General features: G+C 43.2%; 1 protein-coding gene across 5 annotated transcripts in view; it reads left to right on the top strand.

Annotated features, from left to right (window-relative positions):
• Positions 1-25,393, top strand: part of ARHGEF11 (Rho guanine nucleotide exchange factor 11) — a 292,457-nt gene that overhangs the window by 245,813 nt on the left and 21,251 nt on the right. For all 5 annotated transcript variants that reach the window (XM_089659295.1, XM_089659290.1, XM_089659293.1 and 2 more), the window contains 9 exons: positions 2,430-2,617; positions 5,301-5,447; positions 9,788-9,867; positions 11,016-11,141; positions 12,664-12,781; positions 15,325-15,503; positions 19,124-19,199; positions 20,382-20,549; positions 22,371-22,458. In XM_089659295.1, coding sequence (XP_089515421.1) covers positions 2,430-2,617; positions 5,301-5,447; positions 9,788-9,867; positions 11,016-11,141; positions 12,664-12,781; positions 15,325-15,503; positions 19,124-19,199; positions 20,382-20,549; positions 22,371-22,458 — 1,170 coding nt within the window. The remainder of the gene's footprint in view (positions 1-2,429; positions 2,618-5,300; positions 5,448-9,787; positions 9,868-11,015; positions 11,142-12,663; positions 12,782-15,324; positions 15,504-19,123; positions 19,200-20,381; positions 20,550-22,370; positions 22,459-25,393) is intronic.

Consider the following 25,393-nt stretch of genomic DNA (forward strand, 5'->3'; position numbering starts at 1 on the left):
CATTTCTCAACCAGGGTGCCTTGAGGTTTCTTCAGGGATGCCTTGGCAAAATGTCCAAAAATTGCCCAAAACTTGTATACAAGTAAGCGGGTGGAACAAGCCTGCCTTTTAGTTACACAACGCCACAGGTTTTAATTGTGCACCAGTACGCCCTTCTAGCCGCAGGCGTCCTGACAACCAATGAAATCAACAGTTGATAAGGAGGTTGTCAGCTGCCTGTACAGCATCCTAGTTTGACCCTCCCCTGCCTCTCTCCGTCAGTGCTGGGGTCACATTATCTCAGTGATGGAAAAAAACCGAGGGAGAAGAGAAACATTGGAATACTAGTCAGTACCAGTGTGCAGAAGTGTATTTGCTTTGGAAGAATAAAATTGGGTGTCCTACATGTGTGGATGTTGCTGCATTATATAAAACTATTAGAATAATTTTTCACATTTTGGAATGGGGTGCCTCGGGACTGTCCATAATTTTAAAGGGTGCCTCGGGACTGTCCATAATTTTAAAGGGTGCCTCGGGACTGTCCATAATTTTATAGGGTGCCTCGGGACTGTCCATAATTTTAAAGGGTGCCTCGGGACTGTCCATAATTTTAAAGGGTGCCTCGGGACTGTCCATAATTTTAAAGGGTGACTCGGGACTGTCCATAATTTTAAAGGGTGCCTCGGGACTGTCCATCATTTTATAGGGTGCCCCGGGACTGTCCATCATTTTATAGGGTGCCCCGGGACTGTCCATAATTTTAAAGGGTGCCTCGGGACTGTCCATAATTTTAAAGGGTGCCTCGGGACTGTCCATAATTTTAAAGGGTGCCTCGGGACTGTCCATAATTTTAAAGGGTGCCTCGGGACTGTCCATAATTTTAAGGGGTGACTCGGGACTGTCCATAATTTTAAAGGGTGCCTCGGGACTGTCCATCATTTTATAGGGTGCCCCGGGACTGTCCATCATTTTATAGGGTGCCCCGGGACTGTCCATAATTTTAAGGGGTGCCTCGGGACTGTCCATAATTTTAAGGGGTGCCTCGGGACTGTCCATAATTTTAAAGGGTGCCTCGGGACTGTCCATAATTTTAAAGAGTGCCCCGGGACTGTCCATAATTTTAAAGGGTGCCTTGGGACTGTCCATAATTTTAAAGGGTGCCTCGGGACTGTCCATAATTTTAAAGGGTGCCTCGGGACTGTCCATAAATATAAAGGGTGCCTCGGGACTGTTCATAATTTTATAGGGTGCCTTGACTGAAATAGGTTGAGAAACACTGGTATAGGAGATAGTGTTGAGGATAAGGAATGAATTCATGTTTTAGTAGTCCTTCTGATACAAGAAAGGGGAAATTCATTTAAAGCTGAACTCCAGGCGACTAGTTAAATACACAGAAAAAAAATGTGCATAAGGAGCTGCTTTATATGGTTGTCCATCCAGTCCTGAGGTTTTCACAGCTGTGCCACACTGGGGTCTGGCAGTGGGAGCAAGCCCAATTTTGCTCTGCTTCAGTTAAATCTAAACTCTGGAATAGACATTTAAATAAAAAAAAAAAATCCTTGCAGTGCCCCCCTCCTGCACTACAAAGGGTTAAATGCTTGTATAGCATAGGGGTAGAGGAATAAGGTATAATGCCATATTCCATGTTCTGGCAAGCTTTGGGTGCTCTCCTTTTCTCTCTGGTGCTCCTTATTGTGGGTGGGTCCTTGTTGCCCTCATGTATAAAGCAGGGCTATTGTCCCTGTATTGTTCTTGATGATGTTTATGTGCGACCACCGGTCTGAGTGTCTTAGAGAAGACGGTTTGGGGGGCCAATTGCACAGATGGCAGGAACCTACTGGAGCAAGAAATTGGGTATTGCGCCTTATTGCTCTACTCCTAGACTTAACAAGCATTCAACTCTTGCAGCCAGGGGTTCCCCACCACAAAAGCATCTTTTTTGTAATTCTGAGAGTTCAGCTTTAAGTAACACTTACAGATCTTGATGGTCCCCCAGCCAGTGACTGGACAGAGAAGCAGCAGACTGGCGGGCTCATCTCTCTGCCATTCTTCTTCATCCTTCTATCAGCAAGTACTTTTGGTAGCACATGAGCGATGCAGCACAATTGTTTGGCTCCTCATACTGCATCTTTTTCTCCCAGTCTAAGGTTGATAGAGGTTGATACCAAATCAAATTCAAGTACCTACACTGCTTTCTTGATGATAGAACCGATTCAGAGCTATATTCATTTGTGTCTTTTACATTTGCCTGAAGTTCAGCTTTAATCAAATTAAATGCCCATTCGAAGTAGACTGAGTGATCATTGTTTTAGCTGGGCAACAGCATTTGTTTTAGAAGAAAGCCAGCAATACCGGCCTCCATATTGCTCTCAGCTTGAGTTTCCTATAAGTGCCAGAATCTGACCATATTTTGGAGGCATATATGTGTTGACTTGTTCTTCCTTTTCTAGGAGTATGGAGTCTCCAAACCTGAGCATTACAGGTGAATCCTTGCTTGCCAATCTGCAGGAAGATGACTTGGGACATCTCTCAGACCTCGATGTGGAACCAGATGCCCAGAACTGGCAGCACACCGTGGGTAGGGAGGTGGCACAGCATTTGTCTCCAAAAGAACGAGCACGGCAAGAAGTAATACACGGTGAGCAACTTCTGACAGCTATTGGTGATGATGTATTTAAGGGTTAGTTCACCTTTACCAAAAAACTGTCTATGCAGGTAAGGGGCATTCTAAGATAAAAAAACTGGTGAAGCTTTGATTTAAGTTGGATAATGTCATTTTTATACAGTATCTCCCAGAAGTGAGTTCACCCCTCACATTTTTGTAAATATTTGATTCTATCTTTTCATGTGACAACACTGAAGAAATGACACTTTGCTACAATGTGACGTAGTGAGTGTACAGCTTGTATAACAGTGTAAATTTGCTGTCCCCTCAAAATAACTCAACACACAGCCATTAATGTCTAAACCTCTGGCATCAAAAGTGAGTACATCCCTAAGTGAAAATGTCCAAATTGGGCCCAAAGTCTCAATATTTTGTGTGGCCACCATTATTTTCCAGCACTGCCTTAACCTTCTTGGGCATGGAGTTCAGTAGAGCTTCACAGGTTGCCACTGGAGTCCTCCATGACGACATCACGGAGCTGGTGGATGTTAGGGACCTTGCGCTCCTCCACCTTTCATTTGAGGATGCCCCACAGATGCTCAATAGGGTTTAGGTCTGGAGACATGCTTGGCCAGTCCACCACCTTTACCCTCAGCTTTTTTAGCAAGGCAGTGGTCATCTTGGAGGTGTGTTTGGGGTCGTTATCATGTTGGAATACTGCCCTGCCGCCCAGTCTCCGAAGGGAGGGGATCATGCTCTGCTTTAGTATGTCACAGTACATATTGGCATTCATGGTTCCCTCAATGAACTGTAGCTCCCCAGTGCTGGCATCACTTATGCAGCCCCAGACCATGACACTCCCACCACCATGCTTGACTGTAGGCAAGACACACTTGTCTTTGTACTCCTCACCTTGTTGCCGCCACACACGCTTGACACCATTTGAACTAAATCAGTTTATCTTGGTCTCATCAGACCACAGGACATGGTTCCAGCAATCCATGTCCTTAGTCTGCTTGTCTTCAGTGGGCTTTCTTGTGCATCCTCTTTAGAAGAGGCTTCTTTCTGAGACGACAGCCATGCAGACCAATTTGATGCAGTGTGCAGCGTATGGTCTGAGCACTGACAGGCTGACCCCCCCATCCCTTCAACCTCTGCAGCAATGCTGGCAATACTCATACGTCTATTTCCCAAAGACAACCTCTGGATATGACGCTGAGCACGTGCACTCAACTGCTTTGGTCTACCATGGCAAGGCGTGTTCTGAGTGGAACCTGTCCTGTTAAATCGCTGTATGGTCTTGGCCACCATGCTGCAGCTCAGTTTTAGGGTCTTGGCAATCTTCTTATAGCCTAGGCCATCTTTATGTAGAGCAACAATTCTTTTTTTTTGTTTTTTTTCCGATCCTCAGAGAGTTATTTGCCATGAGGTGCCATGTTGAACTTCCAGTGACCAGTATGAGAGAGTGAGAGCGATAACACCAAATTTAACACACCTGCTCCCCATTCACACCTGAGACCTTGTAACACCAACAAGTCACATGACACCGGAGAGCGAAAATGGCTAATTGGGCCCAATTTGGACATTGTCACTTAGGGGTGTACTGACTTTTGTTGCCAGCGGTTTAGACATCAATGGCTGTGTGTTGAGGTATTTTGAGGGGACAGCAAATTTACATGTTATACAAGCTGTACACTGACTACGTCACATTGTAGCAAAGTGTCATTTCTTCAGTGTTGTCACATGAAAAGATAGAATACAATATTTACAAAAATGTGAGGGGTGGACTCACTTTTGTGAGATACTGTAGGTGTAGGTTGTTTACATACTTCCCGAAGCCTGACCGAAAAAACTCCCAGAGATGACATCATCCTGTCTTGCCTTGTTGCTAGGATGTTGCTAAGATGTTTCCAGCTGAATCAAACCCCATCTCATGTGCTGTCTTTTTTGCTCTTCGTAGTAGCTCTGAGCTCAGCGATTCTGCAGTGGTTTAGGAGCTCGCTCCTGTGATGGTGGGGAGCATTAACAGTTGGGAGTGTCTTAGCAACATTATAACAACAAGGTAGGATGGGGGAATGCCAAGTTTTTTTGGCCCGGCTTCAGGAGGTAGGTAAATGGCCTACATCTATAGAAAGGGCACTATCCAACTTTAGTCGAAGTTGTACAGGTCGTTTTAAATTTTTTTGGTAAAGGTGAACTAACCCTTTGCCCCCATTCACACCGATGCGACTTGTCATGTGATTTGACAAATCGCATGACAAGTCACACCCAATGATCATCAATGGAACTGTTCTAGTCAGTGCATCTCCAGCGAAGTCCGAGTCGCACCCATTTGAAAAGAAGTTCCTGCACTACTTTTGGCAATTTCGGGAGCGACTTGGATAGACATCCCAGTAGATCAGCAGTTGAAGTCGCACAGATGTCTTACAAGTTGCACCTGAAGTCGCAGTGATATTCGACTTTGAAATTGTGCGACTTCACTTGAAAGAGTATTTAAAAGTATTATATTAAGGCAGGAAAGTCCCAGCATAGAGATAATATATAACATACCACAACATTTTAGGTATTCATGCGTTTGTACAACCCTACAGTATATTAGAGGAATGTAAATTTCAGAATATACCATTTGAACATAAAAATTAAGTAATGTGATAAATACTTTATAATCTTTATATTACTAGGTCTAGTTTGACTTTAATCTTTTGCTCTCCTTTAGAACTGTTTATGACAGAAGCTTCTCATCTACGGGTCCTCCGTGTTCTGGATCATATTTTCTACCAGAGGATGCGTAAAGATAATCTGTTGTCTACAGATGAACTATCGCTGGTCTTCCCCAATCTTCCTGAGCTCATCGAAATTCACAGTAAGTGAGCAGAAATGAATGTATATAGATAATGGTTCACTAGGTCAGAATTTCTCAGCCTTCTCAACTCAGAGGAACCCTTGAATTAACTTTCTGGTCTCAGGAAACCTCTGCTAAAAATGACTAAATCTACAGCTCATGATACATTAGTGTGATGGTCGGTGAGAAGAATGCTCCTTACATTTGTGGTCATTGGTCAGAATTACCCCCTTTCATATAGCTAAAAAAGATCAATGGTGTCAGTGGGAACTTATCTGAGAGGCAGATATTGCTCATTGCTCAAGGAACCCCTAGCAACCTCTGGAGGAACCCTGGTTGAGAAACCCTGCCCTAGATGGACACCTAACCACATGTCTATTTGACCTTGTTGGATCTCCACTCCCAAAGCCGAGGGCATTAGAGCTCATTTACACCAACAGGTGCATGTTAAGTTTTGCATAATGTGCACCTGCAACTGGTTGGACAATGCATCACAGGTTATTTTTTACTTTATTAAATTTGACAGTTCATCTAATTCTATGCACAGCAGCACTTTGCCATAGATTGTAGCGCATAACAACATGCTGCAGAAAAATGCAACATTTCCTACTTCATTTCAGTGCACACCAATGCAGCATGTTGGTGTTAACTGAAAAATAGGACATAATGCCCAACAGGGCTGGTTGCTTGAGCCCTAATATTAGGCTGCAGCTATAAAAGCCTCCACTCTTTTGGGAGGACTTGCATGAATTTGCGTCCATTAAATAAATGGATCCTCTGGGTCAACTGTGGGTCTAGGATTATAACTTTTTTTTTTATGGTTGAACTGGATGGACTTTTGTCTATTTTCAGCCAGACTAACCATGTAACTATGTAAACCAAATGAGCATTTGTGAGTTGTTGATATTGGATTAAGAAGACCTGACTCAATTCATCCCAAAGGTGTTCAGTAGGGTTGTGGTCAGGACTTCAAGCAGCTCACTCAAGTTCCTCCACACCAGAGTGGTCAAGCCATATGTTCATGGAGTTGGCTTTGTGCATGGAGAACAGCCACACTAGAATAGAAAAGGGCCTTCACCAAACTGTTTTTACAAGGTTGAAGAGCACAATTACCTAAAATGTTGCATTTTGTAGCATTGCCTTCAGTGGAAACACCTGAACTCAATAATTCAGTTTCCAAAAACCTTTGGCCAGAGAATATACTCTCCCCGGCCACTTTATTAGTGTTAGGGATCCGGGTATGACCAAAAATGTGTGGACTGACACAGGGAAGTAGCAGGCTTCAAGAACACAGGCGTAGTCAGGCTGGAGAGGTGGAATGGTCAGGCAGGCCATAAGGTACTGTCAGGTGCCACTTGGCAGTGTCTCTAGCAGCCCACAACACGGATTTCCTCAGGGCGCAGGGTCTAAGTACCAGCCTGCTATTCACCAGGGCCCCTGATGGTGAGGATGGACTTGGTGCAGACTGGAACCAGGTCACGACCCCTTAGTGCGTCCGGCTGTGGTAGAGAGTACTGGCAGGGGAGTGCAGGAACGGAGTCTGATGGGAAGAGGCAGGCAGGCAGACTTACCAAAGGTGATCCGTGCGGGATGGATGGATCGTCGGATGAAGTAAGCGTAGTCAGACAGGCCGGGTCGGTATCGTGCGGGCAGCGTGGTACAGGAGGAGCAAGCAGAGAATGGTCGGGGTCACAAGCCAGGTTCAGCAGGTAGCGGGCAGTGCGGTACCGAGGATCAGGCAGAAGGTCAGGCAAGCCAGGGGTTCAACAGGAGATGGTCAGGATCAAAGCAGGGTCAGCAACAAGGCAGGAACACAGGATACCAGGTACAGGGGCTCATGGGAAACATACACCAAGGCCCAGATCACAGGCCTGGTCATTCCTTATATGATATGCACCTCCTGCAATCAGCCTCAGGTGTTTTGGCTGATTGCAGGAATGAGCCTCTGATTGCTGAGAGCACCCGCTGGCCAGCCCTGGTACTGCAACCCACAAGGCAGGTGAGTCCCACCACTATTGGCGAGTCCATTCCTGACAATTAGATACACCTGTTCAATTACTTGGTAACACAAATTGCTAATCAGCCAATCACATAGCAGCAACTCAATGCATTTAGGCATGTAGACATGATGAAGATGACTTTCTGAAGTTCAAACCGAGCATCAGAATGTGGAAGAAAGGGGATTTAGGTGACTTTGAACATGGCATGGTTGTTGCTGCCAGACGGGCTGGTCTGAGTATTTCAAAAACTGCTGATCTACTGGGATTTTCACACACAACCCAGTGTGATTACTGATACATCCCTTACCGATAATACAGTTCTTGGCCTTCTGGCTGGAATACAAGTCTTCCAACTGTGGCTTGAACACGTTTGATTGGCATAAGTAGAACTTGGACATGATTTCCAATTGACTACTGAATATATAACCAGTCTTGGTTTCACAGCCATCTCTTCTGCTCTGTCCCGTTATCTTGTAGCAGTTGCTACTGGCAGGTGTCCCACTCTTCAGCAAAGCCAACCTGATTTCCATTCTTAAGACCGCTAATTATGCAGCTGAGAAAATCACATCTTGTATTTCAAACACAGCCAATAAGCCATGATTTGTCTTGCCAATTTAAAGACCAGCTGCAGCCAAAGCCTACATTTTTGCACAGAGCAGGGATGGCTTACTCCTTCTTTGAGGTTTTTTCTCCTGTCTGTAAATCTAGTGGGGGCGATTTTACTGCAAATCTCACAAAACAGTCCTGCAATGTTCATATATACCCACTTAAAACCATCATTAATTAAGAAATCTTCTGTAGTGAAACATGTCCCATGATTTATAATATAGTCCCAATTCTTTTCAATCTTGTGTTCCACAGCAATCTTCTACTGTGAATCACCACGTGTTCCTCACACCTTCACTGCAATCCGATCACCTGGCGTTTTGACTTATAAAAACTAGGTCAGGATGGGCCCTCCCCTTTAAGGGGGTATTGTAGCCTGGATTGGTGTTAAAACCCAGATGGATCCTTATTTCTACTTCATACCCCCATACAACTCCACTGATCTGTATGATGTTACTTGGTTTATATATATTCTTCAACGGTGCTAAAAAAAAAAAAAATTAAACCATCCTAGTGTTTTTTGTAACCACATTTATTACTATTCAACCATAAAAACGCTCACATGGTAATGTGCACTGATCTGGTGCACTACAGAGATCAGGCTTGCACTGCCCCCTTAAGGTGTGGATGGAGTTGGCACACTGAATTCACTTTATTCTGCAAGGTCTGCACTGTCCCCTTAAGGCATGAATGGACTCCACTTACTGTATATGCCGAGCTGACTCCCTTCTGCTAGACTTTCTGTTGTAGCATACTTGCGTCACCGGCTCCACCCCTTACGCGTTACGCCACCATCATGTGGCCTCACCAGAGGGCTTGGAGCATCATGACATTTTGCCTGGTTTATACAGGACTTTGGTGACATGTCTCTAAGGCAACCTCCCATGCTGTGTTTATATGAAGATTGTCCTTTCTATCACTGCATTGACCCTGAATCTTGATCTTGCTGATACTAGTACCGATCTCTCTATATTTTCCTGCCTACTTGATCAGCTCCTTGAAGGCAGGGCCAATGTCAGCTAGCATTTTCAGAAGGAGCTCAACCAATGATCTGTGTGAAGGGAGTGACTTTTGGGGGTGGGGGGACCCCTGTCTCAGCTCCTCATATTCCTCTTATGTCTAAGGCACCCTGTGCCTGTTAGGGGTACAGGGTGGAATGTCCATTGTTCTCTGCCATGCGGCTGCATCCCATTGTTCTAGAAAACTATTTTGGGATGTAATGTTTGTGTATTGGTGTGGGGGTTGTTCATTGTTTACTGCCCAGTGGTTGTCCATTGTTCACTGCCATGTGCTGCATCCCTTTGTTCTATTGTGTGTCTTGGTTTGGTGGGGGGGTGTTTCCTGCAGCCCTTCCCTGATGGGACAGCCTGCTGATGTGTTTCCTGTTCCTGGTTGTATTTCCCCGCCTTGTGTATATATCTTGTGTTTGTGTGAAAATAAAGCAGTTGACTTCCTGTCCTAAGAGAGTCTGGTGCTGTCTATTTCCTGTATGGTCAGCGGTGGGGTCCGTGGATAATGTTCGGACAGGGAAGCGGGAGTCTAACGGAAATACCCTAGCGCAGTCGGGGTCCGGTTCCGTTACAATCTGTTTCCCTGAGTACAAATTTTCACTAAGGTGACTGTTGACCTTTTTATTTTGCCTTTAGGGCATAAACCACAATTCCCGCTGATAACATTAAAAACGAAAATGTATTCTTTTAGTGGAGTAATTAGACTGTTGTAAGTTTATATACAATGTTCTGTTTTCTACCCCAGATTCTCTGGCAGAAGTCATGAAACGGGTGAGGGAAGAAGGACCTGTCGTCAAGGAGATTGGTGATCTCATGTTGTTTCGGGTAAGGCTGCAAAAACGAAGGTTGTATTTTTTTTTATGCTTGCTGACGTTGGCTGTAAAATTAATGTAACATCTCTCACGTTAGGGTTTGGTTGGGTCTTAAAGGAAAAATGTATTTTCCTATAAAGCTCACTTAAAGGGTTCTTGAACCTACATGAAAACTGTGAATATATACTGTGGATACACTTGTGACTAAAGGCAAATATTTTTCCCAGCCCCAACATGGAAACATACATATGGTAGTATGCTGCCATGGATTGGCACCAGAATATTATGGCAAGTATTTGATACAATTTTCCTGGCACCAACATGGCAGTGTTCTACCACACGTATGCTGCCATGGATTGGTACCAGAAAAGGCAAATTAAGGTAAGTAATACAATTTTCGTAAGGGAATGTTATAACCCCTTGCCATCCCTTTCCCATTGGGGAAATTTCCCTTCACTTCCCGACCTATAGCCAAAACGGGAAGGGAGACGGAATCCCCCCCCCCCCCCCAAAATTAGGTTATCCCAGTTTGTCACCAGAGATAGTCTCCCCATTGGATCCCCTTCATTAGTGTTTTGATGTCAAGTCAAACTTTGGGGTTTTCTTTACTTTCAGGACAGGACATAAAGAGAGGGTGAATCTTCCTAATGGGGGCACAGACAGCAAAAAAAAAACTGACAGCTGTTCTAATTCCTCCCCACACAACCCAAAATTAAAAACAAAAAAAGTTTTGCTTTTAGTCACTTTCCTTTGCAGTGTGATAGACGTTCATTATGTGTCTATTCTTTTCCTTCCAGCCAGGGATAGTTTGTCTTCCACAGCCTTCTGTGGCTCTTATTACCAGCCAGCTCCCTATGGAGCCACTGCAGCATGTGTGCAGACAGAAGAAGAGCTCTATGGGTAATATTTAGCATCAATGGAGCTAGGATTTGTACCGTAAACAGCAGCTATTTGAGCTAGGTTAGCTGATAGGATACTCATCATTAGAGGTCATTTATATGAATGCAAAAAAAAGTATTTTTCCTTGAAAAGTGTTTTAAAAAATTTGAGGAACTTGATCTGCTTGGCCAAACAATTTTGTCTCCCCATATGAAAGTTTTTACTTGTGTACATTGTGAGCATGGAAGGGTCAACTCTTACAATTATTTATGCTTTCTATAGTTCGATGGACCTCCTGGAGAGGAAGTTCGTGAAGAAACAGCCAAGTTTTGTTCTTGCCAAACCATTGCACTTGACCTCATCAAAACCAAAAAGAGGAAAGAAGCCCGGTTTAATCTCTTTATGCAGGTGATGTCCTACTTAATCACATCTTATTCTCTTTTTGTCTTCATTTCTTTTTCGTTACTTATTTTCTCATTCCTTATGTCCTTTACCAACATTCAGGGGAACTCTTAAAGAGCGTTTAAGACACTCTTTAGAATTTCGATGTGCCTCCAATCTCTTTGTAGGAGACAGATTCATGTACCCGTTGTAGATAGGTGCATGATCCTGGGGCAGGCACTGTATATGGAGGTGGAGCTTCCATTTGGACTTTCTGCCCTCATCGCAACTGTGCTTCTTCCCTAACACTGTCAGTGCAGCAGCCAAGGAGTTTTGTACCTGGCAGGTGGAGCCTGATGGGGATTCACAGACATTAGATCCTCATTTTTGATCGACAGCAGGCAGTGGGCAGAACCTTAGCCAATAAATAGTCTGCTATTGGCTTTAGGGTCCACTCTTTGCCTGCTGGCAAGTGGACTCTAAAGCCAAAGTGGACCTGCTAGGTTACTACCGTATTGGCTTCTCCATCAGGCACCACCCACTTAAGCTTCACTGGTTGCTAGGAGGTCCTTGGGAAGTTCCCCTTAGGAAGGGAGAGGTTAGCAGTGTTAAATATGCCACTTTGCTACACTGTGTACAGGGACAGGCATTCGTCCTGTTTCTGTATGCCAAGTTAGAGTAGGTCTTCGTTGCCTCTAGTGTCCATAAAGCGTCCTCCAGCGCAAACCAAAGGTAATTATTTTTTAATTTGCTGCATTAATAGTGTCACTTTGTAAAAATGGCAGTACATGCTGGTAACGTTGCCGAAATGGGCGGTAGGGATTTTTGGATCTGGCGCAGGCCATTTGTCAGGGCTCCCGGTAAGACCAGAGATGTGTGAACTGACACAGGGAAATGCAGTTTTAAGTATGGTGTAACAATATAATTTATTACAGGTTATACACAAATATAAAACACACAATATACCAAAACCAAACCTCCAACTGAAAACGGAATGAACACAGACAAGAGCAGTCAGGGCTGGTGAGGTGGAGTGGTCAGGCAGGCCGGGTCAGGAACCATCGGGCAGACAAGACACAAAGCAGCAGGCAGAAGAGTGGTCAGGAATAGCCGAGGTCAGGACAGGCGGAGTTCGTTCAGAGTCGGGATCAAAGCAGAAACAGGATCAGGCAGGAAGCAGACAGGATGCAGGTACAGGGGCTCATGGGAAACATACACCAAGGCACTGATTGCAGGCCTGGCCACTCCTTAAATACACCTTCTGCAATTAGCCTCAGGTGATGACTTGATTGCAGGAGTGAGCTTTTGGCTGCTGAGAGCACCCGCTGGCCAGCCCTGGTACTGAGCCCACACGGCAGGTGAGTCCCATCACCAGTGGTGAGTCCATTCCTGACACCATTTTAAAGAGCCATAGCGTCAGAAAACTGTCGGTAGTGCTTCACTGAATCCCCTCCGCCCCCCAATTGTCCCTTGTGCTTTTTATAATCAGATTGTTTCAAATTCTAATTTTTGTTCACCATGTTCCTTTTTTTGCATGTGCTAATGTTAGGAGGCGGAGAGCAGTCCCCAATGTCGAAGGCTACAGCTTAAGGATTTAATAGTGTCGGAAATGCAGCGATTGACCAAATACCCACTGCTGCTGGAGAACATCATCAAACACACAGATGGTAAGATCATTCATTAAGGGGTAATTCCATGCGGTAACAGTCCCATTGTTGTTATCTTAAAGCCTTGACCCCAATGGCGTCTCCCACCTAAAATTGGGGTTCAGCCCATTGGAAGCGATTCCCCCTATACCCTTAACATAGAGACCTGTTGCTTGGACACCAGTCCAGCACGGTTTCCCACCCAAACTATCTATTCCCTATGAAAATCTGCCCTTATCGTCCCATGTTTTTCTGTATTGTCCATCTCCTTCTGTTCCTAACACAGTGTTGTCTCCCTCCCATCTTTACCTTCCAGGATACTCTGACGAACCCTGTCCTGCCCTTTCCCTGTTTTCCTACTGTGTCTTACTCCCCCTCTCCCTTGAGTCAATACCCATTTATATTATTTTCTCATTGTCATATCAAGAGTCAGTTATTTTCCGCCATACTGTGGGATGAACCCTCTCATCATTGCCTACCTGTTCGTATTTGACCAGCATAGTCTCCATGAACACTTTGGGGTCCTTGGTCTTCTAAGCTCACCTATCAATGGCCATTGTGTGGATTCAGGTCTCCCATATTATGCCAGTCCAACACACCTTGCCACTAGAGTGATCTAATGTAATCTTTTTTTCCTCTATTTTTTTTTTATCTATTGCGGACTCCCACTGTAACTGTTTATCAATCTCAAGTTGTTTCTTGAACTATGTTTGTCTTCTCATGTCCTCCTGTCTTTTCTATGGGCAGGCCTTCTTCTTTTTGGATATGTATTCAGGGGGACCCACAGGATATTTCAAGAAAATTTTAATTTTATGGAAATGCAGGAGTTTTTCTTTTCTCCACTTTATCTTCTCCATTTTATTTATGCTTATGTATTGCAAATAAGTCAGTTCAGTTACATCAGCTATTCTCAACCAGGGATCTGAGGAACCCTAGGCTTCCTCCAGGGGTAAAAAAATACACTAAAGTTAGTTTTAGGGCACACAAACACAATATAATAATTTTATTGTAAAATATAAAAGGTGAAGTTGCACCGAGTAAATAGATGCCCAACATCTCCAACCTTAAAATCGCATGTGCCCTTGAAACAGCGACAAACTTCGGTATCGTATATTTTCCATAGGCAACATGTAAAAGCCTCTACAAGTTATCAGTTTAGAGTTAACCATGAACAATGGGCCTGGAATTATTGCTCTGATTCTGGTGTCTGTGATGATATGTAATGTGTATCGCAATTGACGTTCTCTCACCTAGGTGTCCCTGACCCTTGTATATATATTCATACATACATGCATGTATGTGGAGCTCAAAAAATTTGTTGAGGGAGTTAAGTGCTCGGATGTAACTTTAATTTTTTTTTACTCTTATTTTGACTTTATTTTTTATCACATAAAGAACAAAAAGTCCCCTATGTGATGATTTTTTTTTTTATGACATGTCTTTATTGAGACATCAGGGACCTAAATGACTCATGATGCCTCACCTCCCCTCCAATTAAGCTAATGGAGCTCAAAGCATGCTCCATTAGCTTCTTCCCGGCCATATTTTATGGTTGAACTAGATGGACGCGTGTCTTTTTTCGGTCAGACTAACTATGTAACTCTTTATATTGGCTGAGGAAAGTGACACCAAGACCTGGAAATGATGTTTTACATGTTGATTCTGCGGTATTAGCAGGAAGGAGAGATTGGTGAACGTCTGTCTACCTATCCCCTCTACCCAGTGGCACCTGCCATGTTGGTGCCGGGTTTTCCGATGGGTGTGCGGAGCTGAAGAAGCATGAAGGAGGCAGCATGGGGTGGGGAGGGGGCATCACTTATGGGGGTGTGCAGAAGATCTTGGGCACCTGCAGAGCTGCCCGATTGCTTCCATCTAACAGCCGACAGTCAGCTTATCAGATTTAAACACATTCCCAGCGACTGCAGCCACCAGAAGTGTGTGTAAAACCCCTTCACCACCAACATATGGCATACAGTGGTGGTGGTAAAAGAGGTAATAAAGAGAACGAGGTAGATTTATTATACAACATTTTTTTTTAGCCAAGCTATGAATTTTGAAGTATTTAAACCTAAGGACAAAAATTTAATTTTATGAAGCTTACTAGTTCTTTGATATGGGAGCTGCATGATTTTCTATTTTCAGACTCCTGTTTATTTTCATCTGGTGATCCTGCCAGTAACACACTTCCTCTTCTAGAGTTACAATGATCAATTGCCATACTGTTTCTATGGAGTAGCAATGTTGTTGCCCTTGGACAATGCTACGGAACTTTTCTCCCTTTCCTCATCTCCATAGCATGGGGGGGATGTGTGATGTAGCCCACAGACAGAACTGGAAATGATGCTAAAGAGGGTGCAGCACAGGCAGGGAACACAGGAAGTTAGCAGCTCATAAGATTTCTGGCAGGATCAACTAGTGTTTTTTTGGCATTTATCAAACTGGTAGAACAAAACACCTTCAATGGTAAATGGTAACTGTATTTAACAGGCCAGAAGGATGCAAATAATAGAAATTCATTGTTTGGGTTGACATACATTTTAACATGTTAGCATCATGTCTTGCAGCCAGCTCACTGGAATATGAGAAGCTTTGCCGTTGCCGGGATCGATGTCGGGACATCCTGAAATACGTGAACGAATCAGTGAAACAGAGGGAGAATGGATATCGACTGGCGGAGTACCAGAAACGTCTGGACACCACATCCCTGGAGAGGACCAGTAATCCACTGGCAGCAGAGTTTAAGGTGAATGGGACAGCACAGTGTCTTAACCCCTTCCTGCCTAGCCCCGGTGTCCCTTTAGGTGGGTCTATACACTCAGAGGGGCACCTGATCATAGCAAAAAAAAAATGAACTGTCTGAGAGCTTGGTCACTCTGCTGAGCACTTTCTCAACACAGAAACCTCAACCGTCCATGGTTGGACATGTGCTGCAGCAAGAAGGGTTAGCATTTGTGGGCAGCAAGAGGTTATTCTATATTGTTTTTGATTTGTGACCCTGTGGGGAGCCGTTTCTAGAATGTTACCATTTCAATTTTTGTTGGCTGTTTCTACTATTGATCAAACTAGGGAGGCTAGAGGCTCAATAGAATGGCAAATAAGACAGGTACAGTGGGCAACCTTGCCTAGTTCCCTCCTCTAGCTAGAAGGTCTTGGAGATTCTGCAGCCCTCTCTAATAGCCGCCTGTGGAGAGCAGTACAGCAACTTAACCCAGGAGATAAACGTGTCCCCAAAGCCAAATCTTTCCAAAGTATTCCACAAGTAGTTTCATTCGATACTATTGAATGCCTTGGTGGTTTCCTATGCTGTTTACTGGGGTCTGCATGTTGATAAACAGGCTCCTTCTTCTACATGTGTATCTTTTATTGGATATAATAATTTTGTATCTTATTGCAGTGGTGCAGAAGAGGTCTTTGGTTTGGCCCTGAAAGTATATCTTCAAATCTCCATTGTTATCTACAAATATATATTTTATACATATATGCATTATATTTATGTGTGTGTGTGTGTGTGTATATATGTGTGTGTGTGTGTGTGTATATATATGTATGTGTATACACATATACAGTTGTGTTCAAAATAATAGCAATCAGACATCACTAACTGGATCAGTCACTGTTTTTGGTAGAAATGATATATCTACATGGCAAATCATTTACTAGCAGGTGTAGTAGAGTAATAGAAATCCAACCGACCCAACAATAATGACATGCATGCTGCTGATTCTGTGTAATTGAATCACTAATTGAAAGGGGCATGTTCAAAATAATAGCAGTGTGGAGTTCTATTAGTGAGGTCATTCATTCTTTGAAAAACAGGTGGCAATTATTGCCCTTATTTAAGGAAGGAAGGCAGCAAATGTTGTGCATGCTGGTTACAGTGCATTTCTCTCTGAAATGTTGAGGAAAATGGGTAGTTCCAGACATTGTTCAGAAGAACAGCGTACCTTGATTAAAAAGTTGATTGGAGAGGGGAAAACGTATAAAGAAGTGCAGAAAATGATAGGCTGCTCAGCTAAAATGATCGCAAATGCTTTAAAATGGCAACCAAAACCTGAAAGACGTGGAAGAAAGCGAAAAACTACCATTCGAATGGATAGAAGAATAGCCAAAATGGCGCTGACTCAGCCAACAATCAGCTCCAGGAAGATGAAAGAAGGTGTAAAGTTCCCTGTGAGTACTGTTACAATTAGAAGACGCCTATGTGAAGCCAAGCTATCTGCAAGAAGTCCCCGCAAAGTCCCACTGGTGAAAAAAAGACGTGCTGAAGAGGTTACAATTTGCCAAAGAGCACATTGACTGGCCTAAAGAGAAATGGCGCAACATTTTGTGGACTGATGAAAGTAAGATTGTTCTTTTTGGGTCTAGTGGCCGGAGACAGTTTGTCAGACGACCCCCAAACACTGAATTCAAGATACAGTAAACTGTGAAGACAGTGAAGCATGGTGGTGCAAGCATCATGATATGGGGATGTTTCTCATACTACGGTGTTGGGCCTATTTATCGCATACCAGGGATCATGGATCAGTTTGAATACATCAGAATACTTGAAGAGGTCATGCTGCCTTATGCTGAAGAGGAAATGCCCTTGAAATGGGTGTTCCAACAAGACAATGACCACAAACACACCAGTAAACGTGCAACATCTTGGTTCCAGACCAACAAGATTGACGTTATGGAGTGGCCAGCCCAATCCCCGGATCTTAATCCAATAGAAAACTTGTGGGGTGACATCAAAAATGCAGTTTCTGAGGCAAAACCAAGAAATAGAGAAGAACTGTGGAATGTCGTCCAATCATCCTGGGCTGGAATACCTGATCACAGGGGCCAGAAGTTGGGTGACTCCATGCAACACAGATGTACAGCAGTTCTCAGAAACAGTGCGACTACAACCAAATATTCATGAAGTCATTCAAAGGAAAGCAAAATCTTCAAACATTTTTCAGTTTATATAGTGAATGTTTGAGTTTGTAAAGAAGAATACAAACACTGCTATTTTTTTGAACAGACTAATATTCACTTTTCTTAAATTTTTTTAGAGGAACAACACAAATTTGATCTATTTTTCTTCATGTTTTGATTTGGAATAGAATGTGTCGTGTTCCCAATGCATTTGTGTGGATGGAAATAAAAGCTATTAGAAGGATTTTGAGCTTTATTCACTTTTTTCAACACACTGCTATTATTTTGAACACAACTGTACACACACACACACACACACACACACACACACACACACACACACACACACACACTGTTCAAGTCAAACCGGGACTTTTAATTTTCCAGGTATCAAAAGGGATGCTAGCATGGTGGTACTACATGCAGTAGTAACTGCCAAGTGTGTCCTATTATTACTGATAGGCGGCGCACATGTTGCAGGCCAGTCCAGACACCAGAATCAAGATGACGTACAACATTGTGCGTGCATGGAGTAGTGTGTGGTGATAAACAAAGGCGTAAAACCTATGGATATCTACAGAAGACTTCAAGCACAGTACAGTGATGGGACGCTCAGCCACAGTAAGACATTTAAATGGTGTAAATGTTTCAAAGATGGCTGTACATCCATCAGTGACGATCCCGGCCGTGGAGGTTCCCAGCTCACACCAGTCATTCTTGTGAACATTTAGCACGTGGAACAGCTGTTTCTGGATAATAGACGCATAACCTGTCCTGAAATTGCACAAGAGACAAATCTTCCTGTGGGAACAATGAACACAGTCATGGAGAAGCGAAGTTGGCTGTCCTAGGATGGTTCAGGCGTACTGACAAATCTTTTGTATGATGAAACTTTCCAGGCATTAGTTAAACACTGGGATAAGTGTATAAATGTAGCAGGAGAATATGATGAAAAATAAATGCAGTTTTCACTCCTTGTAATGTGTTCTTTTGTTTTATAAACGCAAAAGTCCCAGTTTGAATTGAATCCCCTTTGTATATACATAAAGTGTGGCCAATCACTCCCCTTCCTCTCTATCAGGGATGAGATCTGGGTATTTGGATACTAGTCCGAACCCACCTGAGCTATCCCTCCAGAAAGCTATCACTATGCCCCACCAATCATAAGGGACTGAGGCATTCCTTTGCCCTGCTGCCACACTTACATGTATATGTGTGGCTATTTGGTGAGGAATGCTTTGGCCACGTATGGTCTACAGTGACATCTTCCTGGCGGAATCGCTCAGGTGAGTTTGGACTAGTAGGGGAGCATGCCTGAGCCCATCCCTACACTCTATTCCCCAGTGCTGTCCCCCTGCTTCTTTTTCCACTCTCTGCTGCTAAGCTTTTCTGGTTACAATGATGGCCAATATCATACAAGTTTTATTGTGCAGTGAGAATAACAATATGCTTTTCTGCTTACAGAACTTGGACTTGACATCAAGAAGAATGATTCATGAGGGCTCTCTAACCTGGAGGATTACAAAAGACAAGACTATAGGTATGGGATCTGTATTGCAATGTCCTAAAGGTGCCCATAGTGGGATAAGGATGGCCTCTTCTGCAGACCAAGATCAGGCTAACCCTCTACTACCATACATATCTATGCAAACCATTATGTCTAGCACCAGCTTATTTTGTTGCAAATAATAGCCATAGGACAAGGTTTTGAAGGTTATCTTATCCTTTTAATACCCATAAAAATGTAGTCTTGTCTACAAGGTCTGTTTATAGACAGATCAACACCCAATGCAGTCATTTTTGATGACCCCCATCTGCTCTCTTCAGAGATCTAAATGTAAAGATTTAAAGGACACCACCATAGTTGAAGCATTATTTAAAATACTGTGAGATGTTGCAAATTTGAAATACCAGGAGATCTTAATGGCTAAGTTTATATTTTCCAGAAAATAGCCTATGCAGTCAAGGGGCCCCAGTAGTTATTAAAAAACAGTGCAGCTTTGAAAAATGGTCATTAATATTGTTGTCATATCTGTAGGCCATTTGGACCCCTTGGAAGCCTGTATGAAAAAACTCACATTTAGAAATTCAGATGTCTTGTCTTATTGCTAAGAGCGAATGTCCAATTTTTTTGTCCTAGCAACAAGGCATGACATGGGGGTTACTAATAGGGCGTTTTTTCAGTTAGACTTCCAGGACTACCCAATTGAGCTACAGATATGAGAATAAAATGAATGAACATTTTACAAAATTGAACTGTTCTTTAATATCTACTGGAGTCTGACTTCATAGTCTATTGATGGAAAAGCTGAACCAGGGGCGGACTGACAACTCATGGGGCCCCCGGGCAATAGGGGATCATGGGGCCCCTGTGTCCTTGCCCAAGCTCAAAAAAGCCTATGAAAAAGGTACCAGGGGCATCTCATGGGGCCCCCTACTGACCCCGGGCCCTCGGGCAGTGCCCGAGTTTCCAAATGGTCAGTCCGCCCCTGAGCTGAACTTAGTTTTTAAGGTTAGAATAACTTAGAAACTTCAGTTTTGCACTTTCTTTTTTACCTGTGTGTGTTGGACCTGCATGGAATTTTCATTTTGGAGCTTCATGCCACCCCCTACCCCCATAAACCATTGTTCAGTAAAAAAAATATTAAATATGAATATGTATAAATATAAAAGGGGTTGCATTTATTTGTACGCAAGTTTATTTTTTGTCTTGTTCCTACAGACCTCCATGTTCTCCTCTTGGAAGATCTCTTGGTTCTACTGCAGAAACAGGATGAAAAGCTGGTGCTTAAATGTCACAGTAAAACCACGGTGGTCTCCTCTGATACCAAGCAGACCTTTAGCCCAGTGATTAAGTTGAATTCTGTGCTGGTGCGACCTGTAGCCACAGGTAAGATTGGATGGATGGCAGCTCCATGGCCATTTAGAAAGCATAGCAGATGCTTTGGAAATGCCGGTAGAAGGAAAACTTTCCTTGAAATGAACCTGGACTTTGCTTATGTGGGGCAAAGCAAAAGGTTAACTTTAATAGATATCCAAACCAAAAAACAAAAATGTTGCCCCTTACCAGTCTAATATTTCCTGTCCTTGAGTGACAATGCTCACTCACCAACCTGAATCTATGGAGGAGCAGCTCGGACAGAAAGGGGCATTTAGGTTTGTCACTTTACCCCCCCCCCTCCCTTTTTTCAAATTACAACCCCTTGTCTGCTCAGTTGAGCTAAAATAGCATAGTCACCTGCTGTAAGCCACCAAACAATACAAATACAAATTCCCCTCAAACTATTTACATGAATCATGATGGTATAACAGGTGGTGATACTGTTAGATGAGCATAGCAATACACATGAAAATACTCATGGTAATACGTATAGTAATAATAATAATGTCAAAAATCTCATACAGAAAAGGTGTATATATAGAAAACATGTACAAAAAAAAAAGGGAAAACATTTTTTTATATATAGAGAGAATCCATAGAATAAACATGTATACATATATATGTAAATGCAAAAACACAATTGCTATTTAAAATTTAAAAACAGGATGCGTTCATTTTATTATGTGTAGTATAAAATAGTGTATGTTATTAAAAAAGATACCTGGGTTGAGCAGATAGAGACTTCAGTATGGCAGAGTTCCCATGGCAAGGAGACATTCAGCCACTGATTGTCAGTATTACAGCAGTTCATCTTCCTCTACAGTTTTATTAAGCTTCATGATAGAGCTGCACAACCTCTGATCACCAGCGGATGAACACACAACACGCTGCTTGTCACTAACGCCTGTTTGATCTGAGTCTTTGAGTGCAGGAGATAATGGATCTATGATCCCCTAAAAACAGGTCCCCCCCCCCCCCCAAAAAAAAAAAAAATAATTGGTGCAGTTTGCTGGAAGGAGGATCAAAGAAGAAAAAGTGAGTGAAGATCCTCTTTACCATCTGAGCATAAGTGGAAGAGGGAAATATAACCATTTGCTGGGGTAACATTAAAGTAAACCTGCTGCTTTTCTCTTCATGGGAAAGGCACATGCTTATCTTATGTGCCTTGAGACTTTTTAACTTCATCAAATAGTATTTTTATAAATGTGTGAGTTAGCGAGCGCACCATATAAAGCTGCTAATGCACAAAAAGGAACCACAAAGCCTTTCTAGGATTACAACATAAAAATGGAGTGTGCAGCTCTATACACTATCATAGATATGGCAAAAAAGAAGTCCTGTAAACTGAATGGTAAACAGTCCGAGGTAATATATATGATTTCAATCCAAATGGGTATATTCCAGTGATACAGTATATATGACTTCAATCCAAATGGGTATATTCCAGCATCCTGACATGAAGGTGTAGAAAAATTGCCCACTCACCGGAAGTGCAATTTTAATGTGCACATAGAAATTCCATGTAGCCGGAGGTCCCGTGAAGGTACAGCCTGATGAAAAAGGTATCCTCTGGTGGTTATTGAGGTGACAGCTGCCAGGGATGATGGTCTGGACCTATTTCCCAAATAGTATTTTTATGATCATTTATAGTTTATACGTTTGGTTGACATGTACTGCTAACTGGTGATCAATTAAATATGAATCAGCTTTGTATTTGGGATTGTAATTGTAAGATCGTAATCTCAATATTCACTTTCTTTTCCTTGTGGTATTATATGTTTTTAGTATGTGATATAACCCAGAATATGGGCTTTTTTCTTTCATTTACAGACAAGAGGGCATTCTTCATTATCTGCACATCAGAATTGGGCCCACAGATCTATGAGCTTGTAGCCATGACATCGTCGGAGAAAAATATGTGAGTCCCGCAGTAGAAGGGTGCCAGTTATAGATAGAGGTATTGATCTGAGATTCATTGTGGATTAGGGGAAGCATTTAGTTTCCAAGTGGAACTACAGTCTGCAACAGACCACTGTTCCCTGCTACTTTCGTGTTGTGGTACATGCATATGTGGGTAAACATCGATGCACAATAAATCGTGGTATGCTGCCTTCAGCTAATAACCGAACCTTCTATTTCTCCCATCAGTTCACCCCCCACAGTTATTACCTTTTGTTCCACCAGCCCCTCCCTATTAGATTGTAAGCTCCCAGGACCCTCCTAAACCTTTGTATTGAACTGTATCATTGCTGTATTGTCTCACTTTAGCCGTCATGCACACGGGACATTTTGATAATGCTGGTAACGTTAGCTGTGTAAAGTCACGTTAAAAACTTGAATTTTTCAGCTTTTTTTTTTTCTTATAAATTGCCGGTTTGCTGCATTTTATTGCGTTTTTCAGCGTTAGAGCTTAAAAAGCTCCTCTAGAAACCCACTAGCCCTGGTTTTTTTCCAGCCAAAAAGCGTCAAAGCCAAAAAACGTTGATTACAGTCTATGTGTGCATGGACACATAGGATAACATGCTGGGGAGTTTACTAGCTGTAGAAAAAAAACGTCAAAAGCCAAAACGGCCGCTGTAAAAACGTCCCGTATGCATGAGGACTTGTATTGTAAAGTGCTGAGCAAACTGTTGGCGTTATATAAATCCTGTATAATAATAAATCAGTATGGACACCTACAGCCATTCCCTTATATTGGCAGCTGTAGATGACACCTGTGTCTCCCTAAATGAATAAATGCTCTGAAGATTTTTTGCTTCAGGACTTTGGAGCTAATGTCCACTTGCATAAGTCCTTAACCACTTGCCGCCCTGCCACTGTAGAAATACGGCAGCAGGGCAGCACGGGCAGGCAAAACCACATTTTAAAACGTGTGTGTCAGGGATCCCCTCGATCCCCGCCGCGATGGTCCTGGCGCAGGCGCAGTATGCCACCCTGTGCAGGGACGCAAGCTGGGCACCAATGGCAGCGCAGGGCGCGATATTTAAACGGCCCTGAGCTGTCATTCGGTGCCTTCTGGTCTTATCCTTGCCCTGCATCCTGTATCCTGAACCTGTACCTGTAAGTTGCTGACCCGGATTGTACCTGACCACTGCTGAATTCTCCTGCCCAGACCCTTGCTTTGCCTGACCTCTCTTCCGTATGTCCCCTATTGGATCTGACCTACTGTTGCTGACCTGGCGTGTGACCCGACTATTCTCTGCCTGCTGCCTTGTACCGTACTGTCCTCCCCGTTACCGACCCGGCTTGCCTGACTCTGCACTTGCTCAGCCATCCATCCATCCATCCCTCTCAACGGGGTCTCCAGACCTCCTCATATCAGGCTCTCTTCCGTGGGAGCTCCTGGCGAACACCCCTACCACTGACGGGTATCCTCAGTAAGCACGACCTGGTCCCGGGGTACTCCAAGTCCATCCCCACCATCAGGGGCCCTGGTGAACAAGTACTCTGGGACTTAGACTACGTGCGCTGGGGACGCCTGATTAGTGGAGTGCTAGTGGTGTCGCCGGGCGGTCCCTTACAGTGTGTTTTGTAAACAGGTAGGAGGAGCGCGAGGCGCACCGCCGCCCTGCTTGTCTTGCCGATCACAGCCGCGGATGTCAGTCGCCGGGTCACAGCCGGTCCTTACCGGCTATGACCCAGCGATCGGCTGCTATCAGTGACAGAGAGCACAGCTGCAGTAGCTGTGCTATCTGTCACTTCCCTGACAGCTCGAGAACACGCTGCCCGGGACAGAAGAGTGTCCCTCTCCCGATCAGGAGTGTTCCCTGCAGTACACACCCCCGCCCCCTAGTAAAACACTCCCCTCACACAGATAACCCTTGCCTGCAAAATAAAGTTAACCCCTTCCTCCCCAGTGCCATTAGTACAGTGTCAGTGTTTTTTTTTTTGCACTGATCACTGTATTGGTGTCACTGGGGATGTCAGTGACCCCAAGTCAGTACCCCCCAATGTCAGAATGTCCGCCGCAGTCCCGCCATAAGTCCCTGATCGCCGCCATAAGTCCCTGATCGCCACCATTATTAGTATAAAAAAACCCTAAAAATCCCAGTATCTTTCCCGCCATTTGTAAACGCTATAACTTTCACGTAAACCAATTAATTTACACGTATTGGGTTTTTTTTTTAACAAAGACATGTCACAGAATGAATTTTGGCAGAAATTTATGACTAAATTTGATTTTTAAATTTTTTTTTACTGAACATGTTTTATAGCAAAAACTAAAAAATATTGTTTTTTTTCCTCAAAATTGTCAGCTTTTTTTTTATAGCGCAAAAAATAAAAACCGCACAGGCGATCAAATACCACCGAAAGAAAGCTCAATTTGTGGAAAAAAAAAAGGATGTAAATTTCATTTATGTACCGTATTGCATGACCGCACAATTGTCCGTTAAACTAGCACAGTGCTGTATAGCAAAAAAATGGCGTAAATTGCAGTATCTATACCATAGTTTGTAGACGCTATAACGTTCACAAAAAGCAATCAATATACACTTATTGGGATTTTTTTTACCAAAAACATGGAGCAGAATACATTTTGGCCTAAATTTATAACCAACTTTGAGTTTACTATATATTTTTTATAGCTGAAAGTAAAAAAATATTGTTTTTCTTCAAAATCTTTGGCCTTTTGTTGTTTATAGCGTGAAAAATAAAAAGCGCACAGGTGATCAAATACCACTGAAAGAAAGCTCTATTTGTGTGAAAAAAAGGACGTAAATTTAGTTTGGGTGCAGCATTGCATGACCGTGCAATTATCAGTTGAATTAGTGCAGCGCCGAGTAGCAAATAGAGGCCTGGTCATTAAGGGGGGTAAATCCTCTGGAGGTCAAGTGGTTAAAGTGTGAAAAACA

The sequence above is a fragment of the Staurois parvus genome, unplaced genomic scaffold, assembly GCF_062004578.1.
Source record: "Staurois parvus isolate SC_StPar_1 unplaced genomic scaffold, SC_StPar_1.0 ptg001146l, whole genome shotgun sequence".
Lineage (NCBI taxonomy): Eukaryota > Metazoa > Chordata > Amphibia > Anura > Ranidae > Staurois > Staurois parvus.